Source organism: Carcharodon carcharias, chromosome 4 (genome assembly GCF_017639515.1).
Source record: "Carcharodon carcharias isolate sCarCar2 chromosome 4, sCarCar2.pri, whole genome shotgun sequence".
Taxonomy (NCBI): Eukaryota; Metazoa; Chordata; class Chondrichthyes; order Lamniformes; family Lamnidae; genus Carcharodon; species Carcharodon carcharias.
Window position 1 is genome coordinate 36,786,933 of NC_054470.1, and position 13,660 is coordinate 36,800,592.

The window sequence follows — 13,660 nt, forward strand, 5'->3', positions numbered from 1 at the left end:
TTTCTCATCATTTAGTAAATACTCTTGACTTATTTTACTTGGATCCAAACTGGATGACTGTACAATTCCCAAAGTCAAACTCTTCCTACTCCATCTGTCCAAGTCATTTTGTAACTTCTGTTCACATCTGCACTGCTTACTGTGCCTTTCAACTTAGTTTCATCTGCATACTGTTTTTACGTTCAACTGTTTTATGTTGATGTGGGAGATGGAATCCAGTTAGGGACCAATAACGCTTTGTTTAAAGTAGATCAAGTTTGAGAGACAAGATGCTTACTAAGTGCATAAAGCTACAAGATTCTATGGATTTGAAACAATCAAAAATAAACTTTACTGTACAAGTTCAGAAAGGTAAAACAACTTACAATATTTATCTTACACTTTAACATTCAGGGTAACTATGAGGTACATGTGAATTAACAGGCCAACTGTGGTCAGACACACCACACTATACAACAGCTGACAGATACAACCAAAATAGATTCCATGGATTTCCCAACAACCTACTCAGATGTTTGTTACATTGTGAGCCAACCAATCTTAATGCAACTTTATCTTTCTCACAAGAGTTTCCAATCTCTACATCTGAAGATCTCACCTTGGAATTCTCTTCAAAAGATGCTCCCACTTGGACATCTTCAAAAATGACCCACCCGCAAGGTTTCAACCTTGCCTTCTGAGATACTTTTCCCCTAGATCTGAGTACGTGCAAGCTTCACTTTCCACACACATTCTCAGATCTTGGGTCATGCCAAATAGAACATCACTGCTCCAAAGGGTTACCTTAGCCTCAACAGCCCGCAGCACAGTGTCATCAACCTTTGGCTGCCTTCTTGAATCTTCAGGGCTCCTCTCATGCCCACTTCGCTCAAAGTCTCCTCACTGCAGCTCTTTCTTGAATTCGGAGTCTATTATGCATCTCCATTCTTTAACTTAACATAAAGGAGTTATTTCTGTACCCTGGCTTTTATGCCTTGCCTGGGGCTGCCTTATGGGACCATTCCCTGCCCTGCCATCCCCACCCCGGTTTGGGACCTTCTCCCTGTCTCCCTCCCGTGTCCTGCTCTCTGGGACACCAACAAGTTAATGGCGCTCCATCTCAGGTCATCTGACCTGCATTTTCATGCCATTCTGTTTCTCTTCTTCTGCGCAGGCACGCAGGGCTGGTCCCCAGCCTGAAGAGCCTAAAAAAGACCCGAACTGCGCATGTGCAGCCATTTTCCCGCCAGTGCATGCACAGGAGGTCCATGTTCATCAGGAACCAGAGTTCCCGACCTACGAACTAAAGGTGGTAAATATTTTCATCACACTTTAGAGGGTTACAGAGATAAGAAGGGACAAGGCCCATCTATTTGCACAAAAGTGACTAGTGCTTAAATCATCATATCATTCTTACCTGAAAAAGTTATCAAGTACCCTAAATAATGATGGATGATAGGCTGCTGCTTTAGGCTGTAATAGAAATAAAATGTCAGTTATCGTAATCTTGCTTTTGTATAAATCAATGTTGGTTGCTTGAACAATTGCAAACTTAGTATCACATTATTTTCATTTTTTTTCATACAGGCAGACTGCATGAAGGTTACCATTTAAAATATTTTAAGTTGAAAGTAAATTTGACATGCTAAAAATAAGCAGGATGTTCACACAATCATGTTGAATTTCATTGAATAGTTCCATAGATATTCCATTTAAAATCACAATAATCTGTGTTAGTGAATTCCAGAGACACTGCTGCAATTGCCAAAGTTTTCAATTTAGACAAACAATTAATATTGTTGAATTTTCCCAGTTGTTAATTCTTAAGTCAAAGTAATTTAATTCCATGAGAGAAATAATATAGTAACTAGCTTTTAGAGATCAAGGCAAATTATTCATATTTGGAAAACATTTCAAGAAGCTTTCATTTTTAGTTATTTTTAAATTAATAAATTATAAAATGCAGCATATCTCTATTAACAGTTAAAAAGTTCTTCAACTGTTTTGTTGCATTTCTGTAATCTGACATTTCCCAGATGGCCATTTGGCCTACTGCACCAGTCTATTCTAACCCTATTTCCTGTCTTTTCTTCATCTCCTTTTACATCTGTCCACTTCAAGTATTTACTTAAATCCGTGATGTTATAGTCTCTGCATCAATAACTACTTGTGGTAAAGCAATCCATGCCCAAATATTCCTGTGTGAAATACTTTCAAATGATATTCAGCTTATATTACCTGGTTTAAAAAAATCACCAATCAATGTAAACTATCTTTTTAGTGTTTACTCCTCAAAAACATTCCATTTATTGACAACCTTTTAGATCCCCCTTCATTATCTATTACAGTGCAAACAGCCCAAATTCTCAAGTCTTTTCTTACAACTATAACTGGTCACTCCTGATTTAATTCTAGTGAATTTTCACTGTAACCTTTATATGTTATTACAAGTTATATCCTTCCTGTAACAGGTTGACTACAACAGATACAATACTCGCTTTAAAGGGAGAGGCAATGAATGTACACAGACACACATTTTATAATCTACACTCCGATTCTCAAATTATGTAACTCCATTTTCAGGTTTATTTCTCCACTTTAAAAGTTTACCCATTTAGGATATATCTCTTTCCACAGTTCTTTTCCCCAAATTGTACTACTCTACTTTTCTTTGCATCAAAATGTCCATTCCATTAATCTGACAATGCAAATCCACTCCTCTAATGCCAAGTCCAAAACATTTCTATAAAATGGAAAAGAGGTCCCAGCACAGATCCCTGGGGCACACCCCTACACATATTTATCCTTACACTTTGCTTTACGGTTTCCAACAGCCTCTTTAATCATGTGTTATATATTCATTTAAATGACATGGACTTTAATTTTATAACAAGCCTCTTTATTTGCCTTATAAAATATCTTTAAGTCCACATGTATGATATTTAGTGCATTTCCTTCACCTACATAATGATTTCTTTAAGAAAATAAGCATGGTTGCCCTTTACAAATCCATGCTGACTGTCCCCAATTAGCCCATGTTGTTTTAAATGTTCACCAATTTCATCCTGTATTATGAACTCTAGAAATGTATCTACAACTGAGGTAAAGTTAAGTGATATATAGTTTCCTGGTTTATCCCATGAGGAAAAGGATAAACAATAGATGTCTTTTAAGATTTTCTTGAGTATGGAGAATTTGGATCGTGGAATCTTCTGTTGAGCAGATTCAAGGACTAGAAAACATAATTTATAGTTACCAGCATCAGACACAGCTAGTCATAACTCTTTCTGTTTGAAATACCTGATAATGCCACCGACCTGCCTCCAGTTCCTACTGATAGCTAAATATTTGGGAGGCTGAAGCCATTATCTTCAGTTTCTGCCACAAACGCCATGCCCCTGCCATCAATTATATCTCCCTCCCTTACCATTGTCTCAAGCTGCTCATAATTTCTGCATCCTAACCAGCTCCAAGGTTCCAAGTCCATACTCTTTCCATCAAAGACCACATATTTTCAACTCAGTAAGATTGCCTGCCTTCATCCTTACTTCTGCTCTGAAACCTTCAACTATACCTTTATCAAACCAGACCTGACTACTCAAACGCTTTCCTTACCGGCATCTCATCCTTTCTCCTTTGTACTTTCTGGCTCATCCAAAACTCTGCTCTTCATATCCTATTCTGTTCCAAGTTCCTATTCTGGAATTTTCTCCCTAAACTCCTCTGCTTAGCCACCTCCCTCTTCTCCTTGAAACCCATTTCAACACATCGATTCTTCACTATCAGCTTTAAATAGATAGTTTCCAAATTGTCACACCCAAATGCATTAGAAAGGTGTGCTTCATAATATTGTAAAGTAAAAACTGATACATAAGCTGGTTATAAATTTGGAACTAATAATCAAGGCAACTTTTCATCTATTTTACATGCTTACAGGTTTTGATACAAGAATAAAGCAAAATGCATTTCAAATTAATTTTACAGATCACATTTAACCGTTGCCACAAATAGAAGCGGACAATTTAAAAACTAAATGGTGCTGTATCACACAGAGAGGTGAACCAGTTTAACAATTAGATCTAGTGTTCCCAAGTAGTTATAAATTCACATAAATTGCACACTGACATTACAGTGAAGTACTGTACATGCTCTTTATATCTTACTAACAGCTGACATGCTTCACAAAATATTTTCCCTTGTTAAAAGTCACATCAACTGCCAATGAACTTTATACATACTTTCCTCTCTCCCTTCTGCTTTTATTCCATTATTTCATTTCTCATATTTTTGATAAGGAATTTTAAGTCGCGCTTCCTAGGAATAATATTTAATAAGTGCCAAAAATCAGCAGATCGGTCACTTCAAGCATGTTATAGCTTTATGCAGAAATTGGTAAAATTTAATAGGATAATACAATTGTCATGAAGCTATTGAGGTATATAACGTTTTTGGAATTTTTTTTTAAATAGCGGATTAGTCTGTGGGTGTGTCTTAATTAGATTGAAGCCAGCTAGTCTGGGTGCTTTGATGTATACTAGTTTTGAGATGTAAGAGAGGTAGAGTGCATTTGTATTTTGCTGAATAGGGCATTCAAGAAGGGGAGTGAAACCAGGCACCTAACTAGCAGAGACCAAGCAAAGTTTATATTACTAATAAAATTGGTATTATGAAAGGGGTTTTATGGTTAGAAGAGGTGGAGTTCAAAGGGGCTGGTGATACAATGAAAATTTACATTCAATAAGATGTGCTAGGTATAACAGATAGCAGTTTTGTGTACGCAGGGTGGAGGCAATGTAAGATCAAAGCCTGTAAGCCCACCACTGCGTCTGCAAAGGAACCAAAGCGAAAGGAATCTCATTTTGAATTTGTAAGGTGAAAATGCTTTGCCTGGTGTTTGCTTAAAGTTTACGGGTTGTTGTTACCTTAATGGAGATTAGTTTGGAAACTTGTTAGAAGTTATGATAATAGTAATTTGTAGCCATGTGTATATATTTAACTTGTATAAATTAATAAATGTCACATGTAGTTTGATATAAAAACTTCTCGAGAACTGGTGGTCTGATTCCTGAATCTAGAGCTGCATCTCAAACATACCACTTAAAAATATAGGTTATGACAGTTGTTTAAAGTTTCCCTCTGGGATTTTTAAATAACTCAGCTTTACCAACTGCTGTTTCATAACACTAAAGCGTACATTTTCTGCCATTGGGGATTGGGTTTAGGCATATTACTCACTGCCTATGACAACACACATGATAGTCAATGGCCAGGAAAACTTTCTGGCTAAGAACACACCCACATAAAAATTCCATTATGGGGGACAAATTAAATACAAGTATTTACATGGATGAGACATGAATTCCTAGGTTTTCAACGGAATTGCACTTTTGATGGTTTTCCTTCACTGCTTTCCTCACAATTTTTAAAAACATTTTAAAAAACTGTTTTTATGGTGCAATTATTTTCTCACAACAGTAGATAATGTTGAAGTCTAATCTAACATAGACGCATGTTGTCCACTAATTCACCAGAAGGCCAACTTTAGATGAAGCAATTACAAGACTTCAACAGAGCCAGAACATAGATTAAAAAATGACAAGGGGACACATGAATAAGAAGCTCTTCCAATGTAAACTTTCACATGAGCTCAGAGAACTCCTTAGCATCTAGGTGCAAGCTAAAAAGTCATGCAGCAATCACCAACTCAAGGTAAAATCAACTATTTTGAATCATCCCAAATATTGAATTCCAGAATTTGGTAGTGGAAGTGGTAGGCTTAGATAATATTTGGAAATGGTAATCACCTTTTCAGTCACAAGTACTTGCACAAGTAAAATGCATTTACTGATGTCAAACAAAAACATTTAATTGCAAACAAGTAACTCTGGGTTCCCAGAATAAAAATCACTGCGACTTAAAAAAAAATCATATAACAGGCACAAAAGTATTCAACTTTCAATGAAACAGGATGCATGCTGCAATAACCTGCAACAATTCATAGAATTACTGGGATGCAAAGGTTTGAAGTTTGTATGTTTATTATCAATATGCCACACAAACCAAAAAAAATCAGCCATTCACAGAGTAATTCTACAGCAAGGAATTGCACCAGTGGTTTAAGTACAATTATTTAAAGTTTCTAAAAATAAATCCACATGCACACACTGTTGTAATATGGGTTCTTTAGATGTCTCAATGATAAGATCTTGAGATTTGTATGTTTAAACATGAACCTTTTATTGTTAACCTTTAATGATTTACAGATCCAAGCTATGTTCATGCATGGTGCTGTTACCTCATGCAGGCTGGTTCCAGAGTTTTTCTCTTAAGACTGTGTTCTCAGTCTATTACCATGCGACTCTATACATTATACTGTAGGCGGTGCTATTCTCCAGTCCCACATTAACCCTTGCACCGCTGAGCACCTTTATAATAGTGGCATGCAGACACATAGAACATCATACAACACCCCCCTATCTTCGCCAAGGAAATTTTTCCTTTCAAACAGAGTATAACATTTGTAATACAATCTTTACTTGCTATCCCTGCTTCCCCCATCTCAAGTCTCTGACTTTATAAAGTCAGACAGTCTTGAGGCTCAACAGTACTTCCACATCTCGGTCTGTCACGTTTGAAGGAATGGTAGTAGTACTCTGTGTTTCTGGTACTTGGCTATCTCCATTTAATTAGCTTTTTGCCCTCCTTCGAGTTGTGTTTCTCTTTATTAACAACATTCTGCTTTTCTCAGATACTATGGGTTTGCCCCATTCCTTCCGCATGGAATGTGCACTCTGGTCATTCCTAGAGTGGACTCAAATTTTCTTTTTCCGTGGTGTCTGCCATATTCTTGCTAAATGTATACATTTTACAAATGGAACCTTCATTCCCACTTTTTTCACAATTTCACAATTTTTTTGTTGTTTTATTTTCAAATCCTTTTGCAAGCTTAGGAATCTTTTCATTCAGCTCAGCTTTTTCTTCTTCTTGTGTCAGGTGCTTCAGTGTCGGATTTACATTTTCCAATCTCATTTCTGTCTTTCCTTTCTCTTGTCCTTGTCCTTCATTTTGGGCTCACTGTTGGACAGGTCTGACTCCGGCAAAGTCTTAACTTGTTTCAGTTCTGTAATTATGCATGGCTTCATTATCCGCTCACAGTTTGGAAAGTTCTTTGGCTTTTCCTTTCAATGTCTCCTCCTTTCCATTCAAATGCTTCTTCAGCTCTTCAGTCTGTTTCTTGTAGCTTTAGGCTTCCTCCTGGAATATAGAACTTTGCTGAGTCTTCTCTGCCAACTGGTTATTCAGTTTGTTCAGAGTGACATTAAAGTCATTTTCTTTCTCTTTGTTTATTCCTCTGGAAAATTACGATGTCCTAAGGAATTCTTGTAGTGTGTGAAGGTCTGTCAACAGGTTTTCTTTTTCTTTGCGAAGCTCATTTGCTTCATCTTGAGCTTTCCTGCATTTCAGTACAGTCTCCTCCAGTTTCTTCTGCTAAGTTTCCATTCTGCTTTTTAAGACAGTCTTCATTTCTTCCTGTTGCTGATCGGTTACGCATTTCTTTTGCGTTTGATCTTGAAGGACAATCAGTTGTTCTTTCAAGTGTTAATTTTCTCATTGACCTCTTGTCAACTCACTCTGGGTTTCAGACCTCGTTTCATTGCTACTGATAATTCCAATGCAGCATTTTCCTGAAGTAATATTCAATATTCTTTTTAGCTCATGTTTTTCCATAGCTACATATTGATTCTGCAAGGAGTCCTTTAGGGTCGCAACTTCTTTGCGTGCCTTTTCTGCCTGCTGTTTTGCCTGGCTGTACATCTGGTTACGTTTTCCTAACTTTTGCTTTGATTTGCCAACTGTGGAATCAAGGAATTATGTCCTCCTAGTACCTTTGTATTATCTCTGAAATTTGCTTGTTCAGATCATGAACAGCTTAGTTCATTAAAGATTTCAGTATACTGTGCATTTTCAAAGGTATATACTCAGCTTGAATCTTGTGCTTCAAATCTTACAGTTCAGCTGTGATGTGGACATTTTTTTTTATATAGAACAGCTTCATTTATTTTTTGTCCATTTTGCATCTTTTGAGTTACCTCAGATAGCTTTCCTTCATTAATAGCCATTTGCTCAACCTGCACTACTATCTGTCTCTCTTGCTCTGGGATCTATTGGCTCTCTCTCTCTGGGGTTTTTCTTCAACCTCGCTCTGGAGTCTTTTGTTGTCCTGGCTCTGGAGTGCTTTGTTGTCTTCTCTCAGAGGTCTTCTGTTGCCATCTCTCTGGGGTCTTTTGCTACCTTATCAACAAGGTATTTTATTGCCCTTGGTGCTTTATTGGAAGTGGCCCTTTCTTTGGGGGTCTCTTCCAATTTTTTGTCCATGGCTGTTTTTGTGTAGTTACAGCTTTAAATGTCGTTAAGAGCTGTCAGTCCAGTAACCATTTTTTTTCCCTCAGGCTGTTTCTGCAGCTGCTGTTTTCGCTATCTGAGAGTTTCCCACGCTTTGACCAGTTCTCCAATGCTTGCGGCTGCTTTTGTTTAAACTTTTTAAAACTTCAAAATTCTGGGTGATTTTTGTTTGTTCTGTCACTGCAGGTCCGCTTTTTTGAATATCCCACACTTTGTGATTTTGGCAGGCTCTCCGACAATCAGCCACTTCGTTTTTTTTTAAGGCATTTGAACTTTCAAACAGCAGCAATTCTTTTCTGGGTGATTTTTTTTCACTTGTTGTTTTACCTCTGCAGGGCCTTGCTTTTTGAACTTTGCACTTCAGGAGTTTCGGCAGGTGTGCTTTTTTTTAAACTTGCAAGCTGTCAACTATTCAGCAATGCATTTCTTATAAAGCTCTGCAGTCTTTTTTGTTACTGTGCATTGCAGACTTCTCTTTTTAACTCTGACAGCCTTTTTTTCTGAAGGTTTCTTTTTAACCTTTCTTTTTGAGCCCTTGGAACCGCCACCTATTATGAAATGTAAGTACAGCTACCTTTTTTATATTTTTGCTCACCATCTTGTGAATTATGTCACTCAGGTTCTTGCAATTTTCTATAATGGACTTCCACTCACTCCAATGGATTCCTCACTTCCAGGTCTGTCGTGAAGCTTCTTTAACATTTTCTTCAAGTTTTCTCCTTAGATGCACATGTCTCAAGTCTGGCTTCCGCTGCTTTTAGTTTTTCACACCTTGGGATGTTGTTCTACATTCATGCATTTAAAATGCTGCCACTTTCATATCACTGCGATCACCATACCGGATTTTGATACAATGTGATATATTTTAGAAGCTCCCATCACTGCCAACCATGTTGTATTATGGCATCGAGTTGCTGTGGCTCACTGATGAGAAGGTCTTGTATGTTTAAATCTGAACCATTTATTGTTAACCTTTAACTATTTACAGATCTAAGGTATGGTCATGCATGGTGCTGTTACCTACATGCAGACTGGTTCCAGAGTGTTCTCTCTAGACTTTTCTCTCAGACTATTACCATATGACTCTATACATCATACCATGAGCAGTGCTATTCTCCAGTCCCACATTAATCCTTGCTCTGATGAGCACTTTTACATTACAGTGGCATGCAGGCACATACAACATCTCACAACACAGACCACTAAGCACAAAAAGGAAATCTACAAGCCAAATTTGTAATCTTTCCCTTTACATTTTTATTTTCTGATTGTGATCACTTTAAAAGTTTATTGCCATGCAGGGTTTGCCTTACTACATGGGTGAATTAAGGCATGCTACTGGATGATTGGGTAGGATTTACATTGCATGAGTGAAGACAATCATAAATTAGCAGCAGTCCATTTAAATCAACTCAAAATTGGAATGTAAATTGGACCCTGCAGTTCATTTTTATTTTTAAAGTGCATAATGTATTACAATTGAACTGGAATTTGATAGGCATAAGAACTTTCATGTAGTAATGCCAAACAATACTTTCTCAGGAATGTCAATTAAATGTGTTAAATAACATGCACACAGTACCACAAGTAGAGAAAAATGTCCTAATCCTAACTGCAATTCAGGGGTTGATACTTCCACAAAATTAAGAGAGAAGTAGTCTTGGCTATTTCACTATTGTCAGCCAGTGAACAACCAGCAGCATGAACAACGGTCTGGTAGAAGGTCACCTGTACACACTACAGGTGAACAATAGCGTGTGGTCTGGGGAAACCCAAGTGTGAAAAGAAAAGTTTATATTTTTAAATAAGTTGCAGGGCTTTGGGGAAAGAGCAGGGGACTAAGACTAATTGTATAACACTTTTAAAGCGCTGGCTCACACATGATGGACCAAATGGCACCCTTCTGTGAAGTATTATTCTATGATTCATAGCACAGGAGGAGGTCATTAGGCCCATCAAGCCTGTACCAACTCTGTGAAAGAGCTTTCTAATTACTTCCACTCTCATGCTTTTCTCCACAGCCTGAAAATTTTCCCCTTCACGTATTCTATTATATAGGTAATAAAATATACTCACTTAAGCGTTGCCAGTGTAATTCTTCTCAAAGTCCTTGAGTTTGAACCATTTCCAAAATATCAATTGTAAATTCACTGGAGAATAAATCAAGCATACCATAATTATCTAAAGCTCGTTTCTAATTAAGTGACCTACCAGTAATGAATCCGTGATAATAGCTTCGACTTCCAGTAAAGATGCACAAGGATGAGAAATCAAAGTTTCAATAAGATGGAAAATAGCTTGTTCCAGACTGGGGAGGTAGCGAAGCCACAAGCTCATCACTGCAGCCTCAGACAGGAAAATCTTTTTCCTATCAAGATGAGGGAGGAAAGAAAGAAAAACTCAGAAATTAGCATTCCTATTTGTATGAGATTTCAAATCTCACCATGTAAATTCTAAATCTAACTTCAAAAGATCTACATCACAACAGAACTGTTCACCTTCATCCCTATGAAAATGACCATATCAGGTATAATTCATATTATCTATTGTTCTATTATTAACAAAAAGCACATCTGTCACTAAAAGCAACAAGCATCTTGAAGATGTTGGCTGGGTGCAACTGGAAAGCAACGCAGGTCATACCAAATTTCTTCTGAATATTCATATTTTTAGCACAAATTCTAAAGCTCACATTGTTCAGCAAAACTTTGAGATCATAAATTTACAATGGTAACCATTAATCCGCAAGATGTCTGATAAGCTTTTAACCCAAAAATATCAAAGTTCAAATTTTTGCACTTCTGAATATTGTATCAGAAAAATACCTGTTAAGTTTAATTTTCAAAATATTAACTTCCAAAATAAATCCAGGTGCATGAACAGACATGGATAGAGTTTGTATGATGTTCTCCCACCTTAACTTCAAGGGAAGATCATCGGAAACCTACAGAGATGGCAAAAGCGACATGCATGCTATCTTTCCAGGTTTCCTCCAATATCCCACTGAAGTTATGGGGGGAGCTGAACAGGAACTTTACAGAAATTCCAAGTGACAGTTTTGTGCTCATGAAAACTAGCTTAATGTTGGCAGACTTGCCTCAGGATTAGACTCCTCACCCCACCCACTAGCCAAATTAAAAATCAGTGAGGGACTGAGGTCTGGTAATCACAGTCCATATCAATCCCTGCCAACTCAAACTTGAAGAAGCTTCCTCATTTGCACATATTCCATTTCATCTGAAAAAGAATTGTAGTAGTCTCAATAGGCCCAACTCCAAAAAATCTCTTTTCCTTAATCTGACATTGCCCAACAAAGCAATACAAAAGAGTATGTAAAAAAAAAAAATCACCATATTTTCTCCTCTATTCCTAACTGACTGGTACTTTATACCGACACCATTCAGCAATAATTCACACCATCTGACTGAATTACAGAACTCAACATTGCATAATATCAAAAACGATAATAACTACCATCTTATTGCATTCCTGAGCACTGATCTAAGCATGGTTTCACAAACATCATTAACTGCAATAACATCCTATGTCAACCCACATCTGATAAAAGAGCCATTCGTTAGCTGGTAGGTGTTCTTTGCAATTGTTTTTGTTAACCATTAATCTTTTTTAAATTAGAGATGAATTTAAAATCTTCAGTCCTGTGCTGTTCTGTTGGATTTAATTTTAAAAATCTATTTGCTTCCAAGTTCACCAATTTTGGGAGTTCTTAAGTCTGAATTTGCAGAGAAACTGAATGGATAAAACCTTGCTACTTCACAAAAAATGGGCCAAAACCAGTAAAAATTAAAACTAAATTCTTTCAAGCAAAAACATTTACAGAGATACATTAAAAGCAGGGGACAGATTAAGAGCAAGGGGTGTAGTTTACAGAAAATTAAATCACTCTTGCCACAATGGACGTAAGAATAAAAATGCAATTGCTGCTTTAGTGAAAGCAAAAAACAACAAATGTAATCCAATACACACTTTGAGAAAGGCAGATTACACCTGCATTTTTACAAAATTATCATTTTGGGACAAAAAAAGCAAAGGTTTTTCAGGAAGTGGGTGGAATAGTGACTTGGTCTCCTGCCTCTCACATCTAGAGTCTGGATTATAATCCAATCCAAAACTATGAGATGAAAGTCTCCCGTTTGCTGGTATAAGGATTCTATCTGAAACACGCTACAATTCAGTTCCTAGTGGGCAAGGAACTGCAACACAAAACAAGTCTCCAATTTGCCAGTAATTGGCAATCTCATTCAGAGGTTCCATATGATGTCTGCTGTAGAAATGGGAAACATGTCACACGTTCTTGAGTTGGATGCTAAGGTATGTTGTTGGGGGCAAGTTAACAATAAGTCATTATTAGATGTTGCCTTATAAGTTAGATGTGTTTTTATTGCAGTGATTTATCATAGGACTCTGTCCTGCAAAGAAAAGTTGACCATTACATTGACCAACATTGTGTAGATATTGAAATGCATTAGAGTAGTGCTATTGCACATTCAAAACTGAAGAAAACAATGCTTGGGAATTCAAGTATCATAATCTGAAGTGAATTAAATGTAATAGCTCCTTAAATTTGAAAAAAAAGGTCAACAATTTTCACTTAGCAAAAAAGATCCACCTGCTCCTGGACTGTTTTGATTAATAAGACTTCTGGGGTAGCTTAGAAAAAAAATAGCTATCTGTTCTTTCAGTTTCAATATTCTCCACTTTCTGGAGTTGTAGCGGTTTGTTCTGAAATTGATCCCATTATGAATGCTTAGCTGAGTTTCAAAAGCTTCAGAACCACATTTCAGCAGGGGTTGTGTTCACAGTTTGATTGACAGTTTCAAGAAGTAATTAAAGGATTATCTGTCTTTGATGTGGTTACTGAATAGATGTTTGTTTGTTTTTACAACTGAATTACCTCAAGGGAATTTACATTTTTTCATTGGGTCTGGATTTTTTTTTAAAATATGAATGGTTGTGCTTTTCAGTGACAGTTCTATTTAGATTGTTAGAGGTTTGCTTGTTTATGTTCAGTTGAAAGTATTTCCATTGCTATTACATTGTTCTTGAGGACTGTACAGAGTGGAGACTGGTTGAGTGGCTATGGAGGACATATGAAACAGTGGGTGCGGGTATGGAGGGGCATGGGGAATATGAGGAAGCATGGAGGGGGCATGGGGCATATGAGGAAGCATGGAGGGGGCATGGGAATATGAGGGGACATAGAGAGAGTATGGGGAGTATGAAAGGATATGGAGGATGGGTGAGGGATGGTGAGACG

General features: G+C 37.2%; 1 protein-coding gene across 5 annotated transcripts in view; it reads right to left on the reverse strand.

Moving 5' to 3' along the window:
• fancc (FA complementation group C) overlaps positions 1-13,660 on the reverse strand; it is a 233,431-nt gene that overhangs the window by 79,487 nt on the left and 140,284 nt on the right. For all 5 annotated transcript variants that reach the window (XM_041185537.1, XM_041185534.1, XM_041185536.1 and 2 more), the window contains 2 exons: positions 10,594-10,750; positions 1,397-1,452 (listed from right to left, as the gene is read on the reverse strand). In XM_041185537.1, the coding sequence (XP_041041471.1) occupies positions 1,397-1,452; positions 10,594-10,750 (213 nt within the window). The remainder of the gene's footprint in view (positions 1-1,396; positions 1,453-10,593; positions 10,751-13,660) is intronic.